General features: G+C 41.1%; 1 protein-coding gene across 1 annotated transcript in view; it reads right to left on the bottom strand.

Moving 5' to 3' along the window:
- DNAH8 (dynein axonemal heavy chain 8) overlaps window positions 1-20,926 on the bottom strand; it is a 283,834-nt gene that overhangs the window by 8,996 nt on the left and 253,912 nt on the right. The window contains exons 89-91 of the mRNA XM_070245526.1: window positions 9,820-9,976; window positions 6,081-6,233; window positions 5,810-5,999 (exon numbers count right to left, since the gene is read on the bottom strand). Coding sequence (XP_070101627.1) covers window positions 5,810-5,999; window positions 6,081-6,233; window positions 9,820-9,976 — 500 coding nt within the window. The remainder of the gene's footprint in view (window positions 1-5,809; window positions 6,000-6,080; window positions 6,234-9,819; window positions 9,977-20,926) is intronic.

Below are 20,926 nucleotides of genomic sequence, written 5' to 3'. Positions count from 1 at the left end.
ATGGGAATTCCCTTAACTTCTTGCCACCAAACCTACAAACTCACTTGCACCTATGCTCATTCCTTCCTTATTGCTCTTGTTACAATGGGAGAGGTGTCCCTCCACCTGCCTGGAGTGCATCGCTCCACTTGGGAGTCATCCCCTCCCGCCTCTTTTACCCCTCTCTGGTATCTTTGGTCTCTCCCTCTCTTTCTCTCTCCCCCTACCCCTCACCCCGCCACCCCCGCCCCATGCATGCGCATGCATGCCTTCCTACCAGTATTTAAATAGGCTCAAAACTCTCCTATCATTAAAAGAAGAAGAAAGAAAATTCTTCCTTCTTACCACTACTCCCCCAATTTGCTTCTCCTCTTCAAAGCCAAACTTCTTGCGAGAATTATCCGTGTCGTCCATCCTCACCCTCTATCTCCATCTCCCGGTCTCTCATTCACCAGCCCTGAAATCTGACAGTCTTCTTGCTGATAAAGCCATCTGACCGTTTTTGGCCCTATCTTACCTGACCTCTGGCAGCATCTGTTACTACTTCCTAACCTCCCCTCTGTCTTCCATGACACTGTGTTCTCCTGGTTTCCTTCTTTTAAGCTATTTGGACATGAGAGGACCATTCACAAGAGTTTGATCTGGAGGATGGTAATGCACAAGCAAATATAGCAGAATCCTGGTGAGGATGGCTTGGGAGAAAGATGACCAGATGGTAGCACTGGTGAGGTTCCCAGGAGGATGGACTATTCTACATTGGCAGTTAGAAGTGAAGAATCCGAATTTTACACTGGGGCTTTAGATGAGTCAGTCTTAGGGAGAGAAGAATAGTTGCATCTGTGAGAATGGGCGAGGTCATCAATGAAGGGGCCTGGGCCAAGGGCAGATCTACCCTGAGCAGAGCCCACAAGAAGCAGTCCTCTGGGAGATAAGAGGAGAACCAAGGAAGGTAATGGACAGAAGGCAAGGTATGAAAGAGTTTCCAGAATCAGCATCCTAGTATAGTCGAGGGGAATGATGTTGGCAGCAAGGTGGCCTTGGAGAGAGCAATTTCAGTACAGTGATGAGGTTGGCAAGGTTACAAGGGACTAGGTGGCTGGTGAGGAAGGTAACTGTGTGCAGAGGCTAGAATGATAAGGGATGTGGTTGTGACTGAAGCCAGTGCATCTAAGCCCCTCACACACAAAGGCAAGGAGGACAGGTTGTTATTCACTCTGGAGGCATTGCTAGGGCATCCACAGTCCTTCTATTGTTCTGTGATTTGGGGTCAGGCAAGGTGAGTGCCATCACTCATCTTGTGGTTTAGAACCCTGCAGTCCCTCCACCCGGATTCCCTCAGACATTAGGGGCAGCTCTGGTTCGGCAAACAGTAGCTATGGGGCATGCTTACGATTGTTACTAGATTAGAGGAAATCCCCCAGTCCCCTCCAATCCTAAAGAGCTATTAGCCCTTGGTTTGCACACCAAACAAACATCAGGCTTTTACAACCGTCCTCAAGACAAGCATTCAGAAATTGCTGCTAACTGATGATGTCACCCCGAAAACAAACACCCAGGTAAGAGGTTGTAGATGATTTTTACAGTAACAAAAGATAACAGGACAAAATTTATCCATCTCCTAGCTTGAGCAAAATCCCCTCTAATGGAACATCTTGATTTGTATTAGTGAATAATAAGTTGTCACTGATATCTGCTACAACAGATTGGCATGGTCTGTCAAGACACTGAGAAAAAGAAAAACCAGAAAAATGAGAGGAGTTTGGCATCCAAATGGCATCAAGCTCCAGATTGAGTTAAACATTAGAAAATAATGACATTGCCTGGTTCAATCTAATCTAGAGGTGAGAGACCTGGAGAGCACGTTCAGCGTCTGCTCCATTTCATTAGCAGCACCTGTGAGTCATACCTAACGTCAAATGGCAAAGCATGACTATCAATTAAGAGGTTCTGAAAGGCAGTCAATACCCTTACTTGAAGTCAGGCTCACTATAACTCCGTAGCCTGTGGGTTTAAACATATCCCCACCTATCACACACACACACACACACACACACACACATTCACTCTCTCACACACACACACACACACACTCGCTCTCAGAAATCAGGATCTAAATCACGTGTACCTGACGTTCTGAAAAGGTGCACCTGTGGGAACAAGAGACCAAATAAATCCTTTGAGAACCCCAAGAAGCACAATCTTAAACAATGTGTGAATATGTATACCAATGACTGCTGGGAAAACCCAGTGGAGGACAGAGCTTCTCCTGGGCCTGAGGCAAATACGTGAACTGCCAAAAGCTGCACCACTGAACAAATATAGGGTCATGGGTACAGAGAGCTGGGCCATTTTAATAATCAAATCTAATTGCCACATGGTTGAGTTCGTCAACTGCAACAGAAAGGATAGCAAAGGGAGCTGAAGACACCAGATTGGCTCCACAGTGGCTGATTCAGCCCCTTCAAATATGACCAACAAAACATCAGGCCACCATAAGGCCACAGAGCAGCAGCACACACAGCATGAGCTCAGACACAGACCGAGGGGCAAACAACGCCTGACGCCTCTCCTTGCAGTGTGGACTTCAAAGTCACTTAGGCCTGAGGAGCAATCGCCAGAGGCATGATGGGAAACACACATGAGACAGTATCAGATGCCACACAACAGTGTAAGAACACAAAATAAATGGTCATATGTGAATAAAATATGTTCAAGTGTTTTACAGTCTAGGTGACTTTGACTATACGTATTTGTGATCAAGGTGCAAACTGCATTGCATTGCATTTTACTTAAAAGTGTGTGGTTTTTTCAAATTTAAAAAATTTACTTAAATGTTTTGAGCCAAAGAAAGAAATTATTTTATCAAAGGGGTCTGGGTTAGAAGACATAAAGCCCAGGAGAGATATTCATGTGGAGAAATCAGTCGTTGACGTCAAATAGTGGCCAGAGAAGGTTCCGAATGGAAAGGACTTGATCAGCTTGCACATCGCCTGTGAACACTCATGCAGTTCGTATGTTTTCCGGATTTCCAGGTGATATGGAATGGAAAGTAATTTGTCTCTAATGTCAAGAGAAGGAAAAGGAAGCAGAGAGTTGATTGGTGTGCAAAGAAAGTTGACCTCCACTCTTCTGTGCTACAAACAGAAAGCCATCATAGATGGGGAGTGTGTGTGTGGGCCTGTAGGTAAAGGATGGGGTGCTTGCATAACTTCAGAGCTTTCTCAGCCACAGAGAGCCATGAGAGAAAGAAATCAAAGTTTAACTTGAAAACAGGAATGAAGCAACGAGAAAGGATTAGTATTACCAACAAGCAAAGACCAGTAGGAAAACTGAAATATACATCTACATTTGTATTTTTTTAAATGTTCTGGTTTGCAACATTTCTTAACAAATAGTAACAATTAAAGATTAGTTCATATGAATAATTTGCTAATTTAAGTCACATTTTTTAATTAAAAAAATCAATCACTAGAAGAGATTCTGGGCTGTGATATATGACTTAGTCATCTGTGTCTATGGACAGCCAGCGATGAACCATCCCCACTTCCTTGGTTTCTGAATATCAAAAGTGCACTAAATGACCTCAGAGTTTTTCAAATCACTGGTCCTTGCCACTCTCCCAAACTCCACGGCTGCGGGCACACCTCTCCGCCTGGATGTCCTACCAGCCCTGGCTGCTCCTTGCCTTTACTCCCAACCTGTCCCTCTTCCAGTGCTCCCCGTATTGTACCTTGCCTTCAGCCTCAGCCATTGCCACTCTCTGCTTTCTCAAAGACACCCATTTAACCACTCCATCAACTCTGTCCCCTCCTCCGCACCTGGTTACGGTCCCAGGCTCTCTCCCTTGGACCTGGTAAGAGTCTCATTGCTCTGGGCCTCCATACTCCAGTCTAACCTTTACCTTCTCATGGGATTATCTTCTATCTTTAGTGACTTCCCATTGCCTTGTGGCACAGCCCAGGCTCTCCCAGAAGACTTCACGCTCCAGCCTCACTCCCCACCACCCCTGCTCCTGCTTCCTGAGCTCTGGCCACACTGGTCTCCTTTTGTCCCCAGACGTGCCTTGTCTTTGCTCAGGCTGCTGCCTGGAATGCCCTCTTCTCAAGTCTCTGCCTCTGCAAACCCTACTCTTGCCTCTTCTTCTCAGCCCTGCCGCAGCAGAATTCCTCTCTCTGCCCTAGCGTGGCACTCCATTCTCACATGGGTGAAGCACTTATCACATTACACTGAAGTTGTGGATGTGTCTGTCCTACCAACCAGATTATGGGCTCCTTTAGGGCAGGAATCAGGTCTCAAATCTCTCTCTCCATTGACAGCACCCAGCAGAGGGGCTGGCAAATGGAAGGTGGTTAAACAATCCTAATTAAGTTAAATGCTATTTCTTCAGGCTCTCAAGCCAGAAATTACCTGGTGACAACTTACTCAAATTGAGGGCTGGTAAGGAGGACAAAGACTCATAAATAGACACACAAAATCTGAGAACCAGAATAAAAAAATTTCCTCCCCAAATTCAAAGGAAATTCTGGGAGAAAAATAGATCAGTGAAATCTGGGGGCTGTCCTTTACATATCTAAAGCCTATTGATACAATAATATACTATGTATAATTTTGGTAAGCTCATAAAAACCACCATGGTTTGTATTTTAAACCTGGAAAATGTTAAGGCATTTGAATATGCATGAAGTGAATGAATGTATGTACATAGAGGGCAATTAAATATATACTTTTAAGGTGTACTATTTATTGAAGTATTATTTACACAGGGAAAAGCGCACAAATCATAAGTGTACACCTCAATGAATTTTCACCAAGAGAATACAGCCAGAGATGCAACCAATATCTGGATCAAGAAATGGAGCATTTCCAGACCCCCCAAAGCCTCCTTGTACCCTTGTGCAGTCACTGCCCTCTCCCTCAAGGGCAACCACAACCCCTGATTTTTAACACCATGGATCCAGTTTTGCTTGTTTCGATTCTTTGTATAAATAGAATCATACAGTATGCACACATTATACATACAATATATACAGTATACATACATTGCAATGTGTTCTGTTTGATTTCCTCCGCTTAATATTATTTTATGAGATTCAACCATATTGATGCAAGTAGCAATAATATTTCCTAAATCTGTAAGCGTGAATGCTTCTTAAATTGCATCACTAGTGGGGCTGTAAGGTAAGGAATCCAACATCCCTTCATTTGGGTCAAGAATTACTTGAAATAAAACCATCCATATTGTAGTAAGACAAAAAGTTATCATGTTTCTGAACTTGAACTCTATGACATCCAGTCAGTAACACACTCAGTAAATATTTCTAGAATAAAGGAATGAATGCGCAGTGGAACCACAAAGCACTTTTTCAGGGGGAAAACAATGGAGGGAGGACATACTGTAGAAGTCAACTGAAAGAAACTTCTGCTACGTGATCATTTTTGAAATTAGTTTAATTTTCTGAATTCTAGGAACAATTTTTGCATATTTTGGTGTTTCATTTTTGTCATTTTCATAAAAGTTTAAAAACTAAGGTTTGAGTGAAACTTTTTTACTATTTCACATATGCTAACCATAGACTGATGGTTTGCTGAAGTGAGCGAGAAGAAAAACAGGTTTTGCCACCATATTGAGGAAATGATATCGTAGAAAGAATTTCAGATTGAATTAGTAAAACAGATACAGGAGGATGCTCTGCGGTCTCCAGCCTTTGAAAGCATATGTCCAGCACTCAGCAAGCTGTGCGCCTCTATACTATTTTATACATTTATCACACAATGCTACTAACAACTACCCACATCTTCTAAGTTGGGCCACTCTCCTATGAACACATACCTTGGGGATTAAAGAAACCAGTCATCCAAAACACATTGGGCCTCCCTTCAAATATCCAAGTAGAAAACTGAGCATTTCTTTCCAAAAGTTCAGTAAACCAGAAGCCCAGTGTGGATGAGTCCCAGGACACTCTTTTCCAGATCTGAGGTATGCGAGCATCATACATGTTGTCCAGGGCATCTCTCAAGTTCTGAAAAAGATAAAGCTAAAATATGAGAATCAGAACAATCAACAAAAGAGAGAAATGACTGTTGAGACAATAACAGCTCACCTCACTCATAATGATGGTTCCCTCAATAGCCAATTTTAGATCACTCAGGCTATTGCGAAGTACTGAGATGACTTTTTGCATTCTGTCAATTTCTTGTCTAAGAAATATATTCATTGAATTAAGATGTCCCATCTTTACCAAACGAGCTTTCACCTAAAAAAAGGATACGATAAAAGAGAAATTTTTTATCATCTGTCACTTCTCTTCCAATGACCTCTCCTTTCTCTAAAAGTCTTCTTTTTTTCCCTCTAGAAGTATCTCTACCAGCCCAAATGAACTCTAAAATATCTCTTGCAGAACTAAACTTGCCATTAAAGTCCCCATTTTCTGGACTTCAAAAACTACTGTTCGACTAAAATGATTTTTATTTCCTACTGATTGTACTTAGTTGGTAATTGGAAATGTACTTTAAAAAGCTGAAATAAAATTGTACCTTTTTCCCTTTCAAACGATTAAGTACTAAGTGTCAGTTAAATAGTCTTTTGCAATCTAACCTTTCTAAGAGTACAGTCTGGAATATTTTTTTCATAATGCTTGCAGAGTCATTATTAGAAATGTCACAAAGTTCATACAGTACAGCCAAAATCTTTACAGAACAGTTACCAATAAATAGGATTGGCTGCAGTTTCCTAAGATCATTGTTGCCTTGTCTAGGGTGACTAAAGAGAGCCTTTCCTAATCTAATCAATGAAAATATTTGACTTTGTGGGAGAGCCATTAAACACCTTTCATTTGTTCCTTTTTGGTATATCATTTATTGACCATTTTGAAGAGATCAATATAAAAGTCTCTGGCTGTCGGGACCATAAAATACAACAATCACTGGAAAATAAGCCAATATATATATATACACATTTCAATTTAGTGACATATGCCCAAGAAAAGATTGACTACAAATACTGGCAAGAATTCATAAAGAGATTTGAACTTTCTGCTGGCCACCATGGAAGAGATGGCAGAATAGAAGGGGTAAGGAGAAATACGTGGAGTGGGAGAGTTTAGAGTGATGTACCGGTCCAAAGAATCATCAATAACCCAGTCAACTGTGGAATTCTCTGCTGGAGACGCCCACTGCCCCTTGAGTCATGGAATGTTACAGATGGACGAGCTTCAGAGTCACCTGGGCCACTCTCCTCGTTTTACAGAACAAGTTTTCTGGCATGGCACAGAAGTTTCCTACTCAGCAGTGGACACTTCTGCTTTACGGCAGCTGTAAAGCACTTCTAGCAAGGGAGGGATGAAGAGGAGAAGGAAAAACTCAGAGGGAAGCTGTGACGTAAAACTGAATAGCCTGGACGGGGTACCTGAGCAGACAGAGCAAGTAACACTGCCATCCCAGTCAGACACGCCTAACCCAGTCGGCCACACCAACTTCTGGGTGCCATGCCAACCTTCAGGTATTCTCCTAAATTCCTGGTTCTAGAACTTGCATTTTTGCAGGCTCCATTGCCCTGTTCTCATCTCGAGCCCATTAGCCTCCAGTGGCTTAAAAGCATATATATCATCTTCTTTAAATCATGACTACTCTGTGGAAATTCACACTTAAGGAAAAGGGAAATTATGGAAATACTTTTGCTACCCCCTCAAAAGTGGGAAATTAAGCCTAGGTATTGTCTACAATGTCAAATCAATAGCTCAGGTACCTTTCAAGATGCTAAGAGCCCCAAACAAATCGCCTTGCCCTGCTTACGGTTTTAAAAGAGAAACTTCACTTGCAGTAGAGACACACTTGGGAAAAACTTACACTCTAGAAAATCTAATTTTAGTACTGATTTTATTTTGAGTACAATTATTGTTCTAGCCTAAAACTTTTTATTAATAAAATGAAAGATTTGCTGTAGTCTGGTGTAACATTTCATTACGTTCCTGGGCCCGGGTAGTCTCTTCGACAGTAACGTGGCTCCATTTTTACTACGGAAGTCAACAGTATAATTACATTGCAACTTACAAAATTCACTTTACAGCCACATTTTCAAGAACACATCTCTTCTATAAAATAAAAGACACTAAAGAGTAGGTGCTCTTGGAAGAGGAACCCATTTCAAATGTCTCTAAGTACGAACGCTCTCCCATATAGTGACCCATTCAGTGACAATCCACTCAGTTCCTGCCAGGATTGTGTCAGGACACAGATCGTGGTGAAATGGCCCCGACCACCCCTGGATAGCTCAAATTATCCCAAGGTCTTGAAACCCTCCTCTGGTAATACCAACCTGTGGTCTAGCCACACAGAGTAAGTTTTATCTCAGTTTCACATGCCAGTTTCTAAAATCTTTGAAGGCAGGTATTATGCCTCATCTGTCTTCTGAGGATCACTTACGATGACCCATTGAAAGTACACGCTTATAATATTTATCCATTAAAAAAATATTTTCTCCCTTTACATAACTGTGAAGCCATTGATTTCAGTATCTTGGCCAAATGTCTTGGTACCCATCTTTACAACAGAAGCAAAAATTGTTTTAAGAGGCAAGAAAATGTTTTTTACTATTGGGGGCACTCACTGAAAATGGGAGGCCTGTAGCCTAGGCAGCCTAGGGGCTCCCAGCTGACAAGTATATTTTCCCCAGACTCGGGATGCAGGAGAGGGTAGACACAGGACCATAGTTACACTCACATAAGGGCAACAGCCTCTTCCTTTTTGGTTAAAGAGTTAAACTGGACTTAGCCCAGTCTAGGACTCAGGTGAAGCTCTGACTGTGAGCAGTGAGGGACAGAGGAACAGGAGAGAGGAAGCTCTCGGTGGCCAGAAGAAACAGCTCTGTCTTCTTGCGTGAAGAAGGAGGCCAAGTCGGAGGGAGCTGGAGGGCCTCTCAGAACTTTCAGGCCATCCAGAAATGTCACCACAATTAGACATTTACTTAGATCAGCAGTTCTCAGTGTGTGGTGTGGGACCCCGGAAGGCCCTTGGGATCCTTTTGGGGGGGGTCCATAAGGTCACATTTTTTTCATAGTAATGCTAAGTCATTATTTGATCTTTTTACTCTCCTTCTCTCAGGAGCATACAGTGGAGTTTTCCAGAGGCTACATGACTTGTGATTATCAAAACAGACTCACTGCAGAAGGAGGTAAGAGAATCTAGCTGTCTTCTGCTAAACCAGACATTAAAGAGATTTGCAAAAATGTAAAACAATCCCACTCTTCTCAGTGAATTTTTTTATCTTGGAAACTAGATTCATTTTTTTAAAAATAAAAATGCTGTTTGTGTTAGCATGTAATGACTTTATTACTATTACTTTACAACAAATTAATACATATTTTTGAAATTTCTCAGTTTAAATTTCTAATATATTAAATACCAGTAGTTATAACCCACATAAACAAAAGCTATTTGGGAGGACTGAGAGAATGAAAGTAGGGTGGACAGGAGACGAAAACAAGTGGTAAGTTTAAAGGCTGGTCTGAGCTGGCTTGGGTAAGAGGGCTAGGGAGAGGTTTCCAGCTCAGAGGGTTCAACTATCTAGGGACCCAAAGATGGCAAAAGGATACAGAAGAGGCAACTGAAAGAGAAAGTGGAGTAGAAAGGAAATGGAGAAAGATCTCAGAAAAACTGCAGATCGTCGTTTGCAAGATGCTTGAGAAAGAAGGAAGAGAAGACCAAAAGGTAAAAGAAAGAGCTGAAAAGGAAGAAGGAATGAGCAGGGAGAGGAAGGACTGAAACCTACTGTCCCAGGGCTGTGCTCAGCTTGGTGGAACCCAAAGGTAGCCCTGCCCCGCAGGGGAGAAGGGCACAGCTCACCTCATGAGGAATGTAATCGGGAGGCAGCTTGCTCAGCATGTCTTCAGATAACCTATAAACAATGGCTTCTCGAGTCTCTCCCACTCCACCTCCGCTCTCTTTGGGTTGAATGTTGGTAATTGTTTCAAGAACAGCAGAAGCAGTGTTACTCTGATACCTGGTCAAAAGAGTGAACAGTTCAGAATACAGGACGGAAATGCACCTTCAGAGATAACTATCAAAGCTAAAATGAAATGATGAATCACGTTAGTCAAATCCAGCCAAAAAAGGGGAAACTTTGCCATCAACCTTCAGGAATGAAAAAACTACTGCCTCCTAATGGAACATGTCAAGAACATCACAGAAATGAAAAGCTCTCCATCTTCAGGGAAAGAGATTACACAAATGACCTCAATAACCCAAAGCAGTGCCGTCCAATCGTGCTTGTGGCTATCCTAAACACCTCATGCTGGACAAGGAGCCCACCTCCTTTTACTCTCCGACCATTATGGACTGGTCATAAGAATCTACCGTTATATAACAATCTGTTAGATCAGAGAGCACCACTCATATTTCCTCAATGAATCATAAATTACTACTAAAATTCTTTGTTTTTTCTGTTTTGTTTTCTCATTTTCCCAGTTGTTTTATGATTTCCAAGGTGACCTAGTGGCATCCATCTGTTCCACCTGTCTAAATGCACTCCCCCATCTTTAAAATCCATATATTCAATACAGATTCACTATGCACCAGGCACTGAGCTAGGTGCTACGATATGGTGGTGAACAGGTCCCTGCCTTGGTCCGTTTCTTTAGCAGAGAGAGGAGACATTAGTCAATACCATTGTAATAAGTGCTGTGGAGCAAAAGAACAGGATGCTTTAAGAGAGTCTGTCTTTTACAGTCTGTCTGTCTCTCCCTCGCTCTCACTCTCACTTTCTAACTCTCCTTTGGGTCAACCAGATGCTCTGAGGTGCATGAATTTAGTTTTTGTCCCAAAGTTGCTGGGTTGACCAGCAATCTGGACACACAGATGGGGGGTGTGTGTGTGAATGTGAGTGAGTAAGTGAGTGTGTATGTGTATGTATGCATGTGGTTTGGACACAATTCACACTGGAAGATCAGGGAAGGTATCTCTTAAAATGCCATATCTAAGTTGAGACCTTCAGGATGAGAGGTCAGCCAGGCAAAGTGGGATGGGGAAGGAAGTAAGAAAGGACATTCAGATAAGAAGTAAGACCTGGAGGTGAGAAGGACTTCAGTGCATTTGAGGGACAGATACAAGGCCAGCACAGTTGGAGCCAGTGCTAGGAGGAGAAATGAGGATGGAGAGGCAGCAGGGGCCAGACCATGCAGCGTCCTGGGGCTACCCTAAGGATTCTGAAAGTCACCCCAAAGGCAATAGGCGACCACTGAGGACTTCCGAGCAGGGGTGTGGCAGGACCAGATTTAAATTTTCCTGTCTTACTCCTAATTTTCCACCCACAAACATTACATGATTAGATTGTTTTGAGTTACTGTTTTGTTTTGTTTGTAAATTCTGTCTCTTGCCCAGATGTATACCACATTTACATCTCTTTTCATAGGTGTCAGAGGCAAATCTAAAAGGAATTCAACAAACGTTTGAGATTAGTGATTTGTTTTCCTGTTTTATTTCCTTGGACATAAGGTAAGTCTTTGTGACATGCTACATGTATCAAAATTTTAAATGTGCATAACTTTTAGTTGAGAAGTTCTACATCTAAGAGTTCATCTTAAAGAGGGAATCAGACATTTCCATTTCTGACAGTCTAGTGTGATTGTTACCCTGAACAATTCTCCTGAAAATAACCAAAAATGCTGGCTAAGCTATGAAAAACATCTTTTTCAATACATTACTAAACTGGCAAGAAACTGAGAAACTCTCAGGGTCAAACAAAATATAGAGGGAAAGCTGGAATCTAGAGAGCTAAGCCAGATCTTACCCTGGAGGCGTCGACTCACCCCTGGCGTTCTTGAGTTTCTGTTTGAACGGTACAACGAGAGGAGAGGGAAGCCCTAGTCTCAAGGTGGAAAGTCTAACTGGAAACTCCTACATAAACTTGGGACCCCAGAGGGCTACATCCTCAGTGTAACAGCAAACTAGAAATAACCCACCTGTCAGCTGGGGATGGCGGGAAAAAACCCTTCCTGAGAATTCTTAATTCACCAGGTCTGTAACATTAATTAACATTCATTCATATTACCTATGTGATTTGAAAAACCTCAAGCCAAAAATTTATTTTAAGGTGGTCCCAGGATGTCCCAGGGGGCACCTGGTGAAAGCAAACACAGATCTTCCCTGGAACAATGTGCCTTCAACCCAGGTCTCAACAACCCAATAGTTAATTTCCAACAGACATGAGCTCACAGTCAAAATTCACACACACACACACACAAACACACTAAAAAACCCACAAGGCACAAGTGAGCAAGAGTCAGTAGAAACAATAGAAAGCAGAACCAGGGGCTAGCCCAGTGGTGTAGTGGTTAAGTTCATGCACTCCACTTCAGTGGCCCAGGGTTCGCAGGGTGAGATCCCAGGTGTGGACTTAGACACCACTCATCAAGCATTCCGTGGCAGCATCTCACGTACAAGATAGAGGAAGACTGGCAACAGATGATAGCTCGGGGACAATCTTCCTCACCAAAAACAAAAAGAAAGAAAGAAAGAAAGTAGAACCAGACCTGCAAAGCTCTCAGATAGTGAACTTTCAGATGCACATTATAAAATATGATTTTACTATATTGAAAAATATAAAAGGTGATTGAAAATATAACTATGAAACAGGAAACTATAAACAGGAATAGCATATTTGAAAAAAGGCCAAGTAGGACTTCTTCAAGTAAAAAATAATTAAAATTTAAAGACTGTATTAGTTTTTTATTGCTGCTGTAACAAATTACAGTCACGTGCTGCATAATGATGATGTGATCAATGACAGGTCACATATGACAGTGGTCCCATAAGATTAGTGCCAAATAGCCTAGGTGTGTATTAGGCTATGCCACCTAGGTTTGTGTAAATACATTCTATGATGTTTTCACAACAATGAAATCGCCTAAGGATGCATTTCTCAGAACATATCCCCATTGTTAAGCAACGCATCACTGTACCACAAAATCAGTGCCTTAAAACAACCCAAATTTATTATCTTACAGTTCTGTAGTTAAATCTGATGCAGATTTCACTGGGCTAAAATCATGGTGTCAGCAAGGCTGAGTTCCTTTCCTTGGGGAAGTTCTATTTTCTTGCTCATCTGAGTCATTGGCAAAATTTACCTTCTTGCAGTTGTAGGAATGAGGTCCCCAATTCCTTGCTGGCTCCCAGGTGAGGGGCCTTCTCAGTTTCTAGAGGCCATCTGCATTCCTTGGCTCATGGCTCCATTCTAACATCTTCAAAGCCAGCAATGGCAGGTTAAGTCCTTCTCTTGCTTTGCATCTTTCCTCCTTCTTCCATTTCCTCTCTCTGACCCACTCTTCTGCCTCCCTCTCCCACTTTTAAGAGCTTATGTGATTAAGTTGGGCCCACTTGGATAATCTAGGATAACATCCTCATCTCAAGGTCCTTAACCTTAATAACACCTATAAAGTCCTTTTTGTCACATAAGGTAACATATTTACAGGTTCTGGGGATTAGGATGTGGACATCTTTGAGGTGTCCATTATTCTGCCTACCATAACGGTTAACAATGGGTTAAACAGCAGATTAGATAAAGCCAATAAAAGAATTAGAAGACTGGAAAATAGATCTGGAGACATTATCTAGAACGCTTCAGAGGGGAAAATAAATGGGAAATATGAAAGAGAGTTTAAGAGACATGTAGGCTAGAGTGATAAGCTCTAACATACATTTCAGAAAAGTTTCAGAAAGATAGAAGAGGGAGAATGAAAATGAGATAACTGATGAAATAATGACTGAGAATTGATGAAAGATCTGAATTCTCAAGTTCAGGGAACTCAATGCATCCTAAATAGGATAAACAAACAAATAAACAGAAATCCATACATAGACATGTCACAATGAAACTGTTGAACACTAAAAACAAAGATAATGTCTTAAAAGTGGTCAGAGAGAACAACAGGTCATCTAGAAAGAAATGACAATTAGCCTGACAGCCAATTCCTCAACAGCAGCAATGGAACCAGAAGAAAATAGAATACTGTATTCCATGTGCTGGGAAAAAATAGCTATAAACCTAGAATTGCATACCAAGCAAAACTATCTTTCATGAATAAGGGCAAGACAAAAGATCTGAATAGACATTTCACCAAAGAAGCTATATTAATGACCAATAGCACGTGAAAAGATGCTCAGTTTCATTATTTATTAGGAAAATGCACATTAAAACCACAATGAGGTACCACTTCACCCCTATAAGAATGGTTATAATAAAAAAACAGACAATAAGAAGTGTTGGCAAGGATGTGGAGAAACTTGAGCCCTTATATGCTGCTGGAGGGTATTGTAAAATGGTGTAGCCACTTTGGAAAATAATTTAACCATATAACCCAATAATTACATTTCTAGTTTTCTATTCAAAAGAAATGAAAAGACATGTCCACACAGACTTGTCTGTGAATGTTCATAACAGCATGATTCATGAAAGTCAAAAAGTGGGGACTACCCAAGTGTCCATCAACTGGTGAATGGATAAACAAAATGTGGTGTATTCATTCACATATTGGAATATTATTTGGCTATAAAAAGCAATGAAGTACTGATACATGCTACAACATGGATCAACTGCAAAAACATTATGCTAACTGAAAGAATCCACACACAGAAGACCACATAGTATATGATTCCAGTTATGGGAAATGTCCAGGAAGGGTGAATCTATAGAGACAGAAAGTAGATTAGCAGTGGCCTGAGGCTGGGGGTGAGGGTGGGAATTGATCACAAATTAGTACAAAGATTCTTTTGGGGGTGACAGTTCTAAAATTAGATTGTAGTGATGGTTGCACAACTCTGAAAACTTACTAAAAATCATTGAACCGTTTACTTAAAACGAACGAATTTATGGTAGGTAAATTATACCTCAATAAAGCTGTTTTTCAAAAAAGGAGGGCAAAATAAGACATTTTCAAAAAACAAAAGAATTTATCATCGACAGGCCCTCACTGAAGGAGATTCTAAAGGATATACTTTAAAAGGAGGATAATTATTCCGATGGAAGGTTTGAGGTGTAGAAAAGAACTGGCCAATGCATGGGCAAATCTAAATATACATTATGGTATAAAACAAGAATTATGTGTCTATCTGTGAGGTGAGAAAAAATAAGATAAAATTAAAATACTGAAATGCCAGGAGGGAGATGACTGTAGTTAAAGTTACCTAAAGGTTTTGGCGGAGAGGAGAGTAAAGATGTAAAGATTAAAAATGGATGTTAAAATTTGCAGGATAATCAGTAAAAAGAACAGAAACAGAATACATAACTTCCAAACTAGCCAAAGGGGAAAAATAGTATGAGAAAACCTCTTTTTCAGCAAAAAGTAAAAAAGGAGGAAGAAGAAAAGAAACAAAATATAGAAAGTGTACAAAGAAAGCAACATTTTATATTTATTCTTTATATTTTATGTGTATGTTATAAAGACTCTTGCATTTATTCAACATTTAATAAATCAGTTTTAAAAAGAAATAATCAGATAAGTGTACATAGATGTATGTACAAGACTGTTTATAATAGTATTTGTAATGATAAATCCTGGCAAAGCTCTATAAAAATCTATACAGCCAGCAAAAAATGGTGATATAGCACTATATTTATTGTTAAGAGGAGGTTATTGAATTGAGATTATTGAATGAAATAGCATGGTATCAAAACCATAAGGTATGATCTAATTTTTTGTTGATAATATTGTGCATATAAACATAGGAAAAAATCTACAAGGGTATTTTGAGTGTGAGATTTTTGAATGATGAGCTTTTCCTGTAATTATTACTTTACGCTTTCTATTTCATGTATTGTTTATTTTTCTCAATGAGAAAGTACGATTTTTATAATAAAGAGTATTATAACAATTTTCATTTTGAAAAACAGAGAAAAAAATAAGCTCCCAGAGGCAAAGGCCATAACAAGTGTCAAGAACTCAACAGAGATGAATCAGTGACAAATGTTTTAGGTTCACTGAAACACGTCTTACGAATCCCTAATAATCTTTAGACCCCACCAGAAAGACCCCTTTCTGCCTTTTCTCACAGCATATGGAACGAGAGAATCACACCTTTCTCCGTCTTCATCTCTAGGTGTGAATTAAACATTCTTTTGTGCAGATTGCCCCACTAACTGGCACAATCCTAAGGAGCTACTGCGAAAGTTAGCCAGGCTTCTTTGCTTATGAAAAAGCTGCATTTTGTGTGAAAGCTGGCCTTTAATTCGTTTAGGAAACCAGCTGAGGAATAGAGGAGATGCTTCTGTCTTCAGCATTTGTGTTTGATTCACAGGTAGAATACCACACCTGGACCCAAACCGAAGTGTCCAAACAAGTGCATCCTTTCCACAAGTCACAGCTGGGGTAAACGCACCTGCCACCGTGCTCTACATGCTGGACCTTCAGTCAGACACAGTGACTCTGAGGGTCCTGGGCGACCTGGTAAGTGTTTGTAACCCAACCAGGGTTGGGGTAGTAAGACCACATTACCTTTAAACATGTGAATTTCACAATAAAGGCCAATAAGGTAGAAGCTGATTTTTAATAAATGAAATTGATTTTGTACAAATTTGTATATGATTTTAAGTTTATTTTTTATTATTTTTTTGTAAGTAACCTCTGTTCAGATGTTGGGGTTTTAGAATATTCCAAAAGACACTTATTTAAAAAGTTGAAAGATGAACATATCAAACACACACACAATTGGACATATGAATAGAGAGCAAAACATGCCAGTAAAATGACACAAAAGGCACTTGCAAGCCATTCTGGAATTTTAAAGTATGGCACGCTCCCAGTTTTAAAAAGTCATATAAAGTATAAGGAAAATACAAGTAACTCTAGGGAGAAAAATCCTATGAAAATAGCTGATGGGACAACAAAATGAAGTTATTAGGAGTCAAAGATCCACATTATTACATAACACTTTTCAGAGATTTAAATTTCCATGTGATTCATATTACTCGACTATCTCATTCTAGCATTAGATGCAGTAAAGATAGATGATGTGGACGAACCGCCATGTTAGAGAAGATGTAGGTGTCACTGTCACTGACATCTTAAGAAGAGCTGTGAAATGCAAGGCAAGTCTGGGTAACACTAAACCTCTGACCTTACCACGAACTCCATGTACGCACATTTCCACTGATTCCTGGGGCTCTCTGATTCTTAAATCAAACAAATCCCAAATCTAACTCATTGTTTGACTTCTCCTTTATCCCTCACCTGAACCGTTCCTTGTCCCACGTCCTCCAACAAATCAATGTCTTCGCCCAGCTGCCCAACCCAGAAACTTCAGAGACAGCCTCCTCATGATGCCACTCCCCAGCCTTCTTGATTTCCAAGTCCTAGTTCCAAATCATTTCTAGCATCCATCAAGAAATGTCCAGCATCTTCATCCACACTGCCTTCAAAACTGTCCCAAACTCTTTCATATGATGCCCAAATCTTCAAAAAAAAAGTCAGTCTCTGCCTTTGTCATCAGCCTTACCGTTAGGTAACCTGGCTCTTCGTGCCCCTCCCCCACCATGCTCTAGGCACCTTGGACTTGGTTCCCCTTAACATACCACACACTTTTACATCTTCATGCCCCTCCTTGGATTGTTCCTTCATGTATGTGCCCTAACCTATGTCTTTTTTTCCACTGAGCTACAGCGTTCTATTTTTAATTTTTTTTTCAAAGATTTTATTATTTCCTTTTTCTCCCCAAAGCCCCCCGGTACATAGTTGTATATTCTTCGTTGTGGGTCCTTCCAGTTGTGGCATGTGGGACGCTGCCTCAGTGTGGTTTGATGAGCAGTGCCATGTCCGCACCCAGGATTCGAACCAACAAAACACTGGGCCGCCTGCAGCGGAGCGCGTGAACTTAACCACTCGGCCACGGGGCCAGCCCCCTATTTTTAATTTTTTGATTGTATGTATTTAAGGTATACAACTTGAAGATTTGATATATGTATGCATCCTTACTGCTCATCATCTTCCTCTTTACTTGAACCCTCTCCTTCTTGCCCCCCGGTGCTGCAGTCACTTCTTCTCCACCTCTTCTCCAACCTGAGAACTCCTGCACATCCTTTAAGGCACAACTCAGATGTGTCCTGTCTCACCAGCTTCCTTGGATCGCCGAGTTGGAATTTATTACTCCTTTGCCTTTGTTCTCATAGCAATGTATATACACCTCCTGATTTTAGAGTTTTCTGTATTGTACTGCATAATTATTTGTCATTCATCTATTGTCCCTAATAGCCGATGAGCTCCAAGGGCAAGGACGGCATCTTACTACTCTTTGTATCCCCAAGCTGGCTAGACAGTATGTTCTCAATAAATATTTGTTTATTGAATTGAGGCCAAATGGCTTGGATTTTATTAAACCTCAAATATAAAGGAGAACAATTCTCCAATATTTAAAGGGCATAAAAATTTAATTATTTGTTCTTTCTTATGGTAAAAGTATAGTATATTATCATTACTATTTGTCTATGTCCTAGAAATTTTCTACAAAGGGAAATCTATATATAAATTTACATGCTCCTCAAAACACAGGAGAATCAGAAAGATATAGTTTGAGAGTGAAGGAAAACTACTTTCATTCTGACATTTAAACACAGATCTTTAAAGTTTAAAGAGAAGAGGGGCCGACCCCGTGGCCGACTGGTTAAGTTCGCGTGCTCTGCTGCAGGCGGCCCAGTGTTTCGTTGGTTCGAATCCTGGGCGCAGACATGGCACTGCTCATCAAACCACGCTGAGGCGGCGTCCTACATGCCACAATTACAAGGACCCACAACGAAGAACATACAACTATGTACTGGGGGGCTTTGGGGAGAAAAAGGAAAAAAAAATAAAATCTTTAAAATGAAGAAAACCACAGTAAATTTCCATTCATACTAAGAAAATCCAGGTTTATTCTTCCTACCTGTTCTAGCTACAAATAAAAAAGGGAAAAGAACCCGTATCTGGGATTCTCAGGAGCTCTCGGCTCACCTCCAGCTTGAATCCTCTTTGGAAACCACTCTGCACCAGTGGCTGGGTGCTGACAGCACACGCCACTGCAGGCATGACCATCCTGCTCTTGGCCACGCCAGCCACTTTCACCAGTGCTCCAGAGGGCTGCAGTGGAGATGCTGCTGCTGCTGCTGGATCTCATCTAAGAAATCACTTTCATGGTGGGTGGTTTTATTTTTTACAAGGTGATCTGAAAACAGTCTTCAAGACATGGATGTGGGGAAGCAGCCCTGCAAAGCTGACCCATTTTGCATATGAGCTGACCAGCTCTCCAGAGCATCTCCCCGCCACACATTTTATCAGGCACAGAATGCCAGGGCTGTACAACTTACATGGCTTTTTCCACAGTGAGATTTTATATTTGCAAAGATAGGAAAGGCAGAAGCCTCAAGAGCTAGCTATAATGGAGAATTGCAAATATCTCTATATGCCTCAAAAGCCCAAGGGCTTTCGGGAAAACAGTCCCCACAAATTCTCTGAGACGAAGATCGAGAACTATAATGCTCCATGAGCTTTGGTTCCGAGTTACTTCTATAAGGGAATTTCTCCTTGGAGTAAATGGGAGAAGAAGCTCATACTGGTCTCGTCACTTAGCGGTTCGGGGAGTCATCTAGGTCCTCTCTGTCGGTGGTAGAGTCAGAGTCAGGGACAATAAAAATGCAAAACAACTGAAAAACTGAAAACTGTCTATAAAATAAACAACTAACCATCTGAGATATTTAGTGCACTATCATTTCCGAATCAGCCTAGATTTATATACATCTTTGCACATGAAATACCAGTGAGCATAAATTCTTGCTAAAAAATCCAAAACTCAAAAGTGTCAGCTAATACTAAAAGGAATAATAATTACATTTATCCTGCATAGAAATGAACATAAAAGTTGTAGTAAGACATTTGATAAATTTCAGAAGGTAGAAAAATATGCATAACTGCTAATGAGAAAAAGAGTGAAAATAAATAACTGTTTTTGACATCACGATGGTTGAATTTACAGAGTCTTTGGTACCTTATAAATCTAGATAATAAAATATGAATAAACTATGCATTTTTATGGTTCCTGTCACCAAGGCATCTAAGCTCTTGGGAGAGATTATACTTATTTTAAAGCATTTATTCAGCTGGATTTCCCCCCTCCAGGTCAGGGATTCTGCATTCTCAAGCAAGGACCGAGGAGAAAGACTCATGGTCCCTTTTCCCAAATCTCCCTCTTCTCTCAAGTGCGTGGATGCTAACTTCAGAGCACAGAATCTGATAAGCAGGGACATGGAGGTCTCCGCGATGGCCCAAACACAGCCCGTGAGCCTATCTGGAAGCAAGAGTGCTGTCGAACAGGATGGACAGTCAGATAAATTAATAAGGATTCCTTCAGTGGGGGCATTCTCGCAGATTTCGCCGGTGTATCTTAGAGAGTCTGCCCCCTCCCATGGCGTCAACTGTTATCTTTGCATAAATGCACTCAAGCCTCTCACCTGGGCGCTAGTCCACGTTTCTCACCCGACTCAGATACCTCCCACTGTCTTTCCCAATTCAACACGCCCCAACTGGACTCCAACTCCTCCTCAAACACACTCCTGTTCCCAACTCCTCCGTCATCCCAGCTCCCAGGCCAGAAATGACAGGGGAACCTGTGACTACTTCTTTCATTTCACACAGAACTTTGAGAGTTACATCTCACTGGAGTGAGAAGGGTGTATTTGGGACAAGAAAACCAGGGGTAGGTTTTAGCTGGGAAGCTTCATCCGTAATTGCTTCCTGCCTCCTGGTGGCTGATGGGGGAACAGCGAGGGGTTGGTGCACAGCCCTCCAAGAAGGCGAGCTCAGTTGCGGGAAGAGTGAGGCTAGGATTCTAGTCACAAGATACTTCAGAGCCCGGAGGGAAGAAGAATCAAACCTGAGACAAAGCTCCCCCAGAGACTGAAAAAATTACCAAATGCAGAGCAGCAGAACAGAGCCTA

Source organism: Equus caballus, chromosome 20 (genome assembly GCF_041296265.1).
Source record: "Equus caballus isolate H_3958 breed thoroughbred chromosome 20, TB-T2T, whole genome shotgun sequence".
Taxonomy (NCBI): domain Eukaryota; kingdom Metazoa; phylum Chordata; class Mammalia; order Perissodactyla; family Equidae; genus Equus; species Equus caballus.
This window is presented reverse-complemented; position numbering and strand designations above follow the sequence as displayed.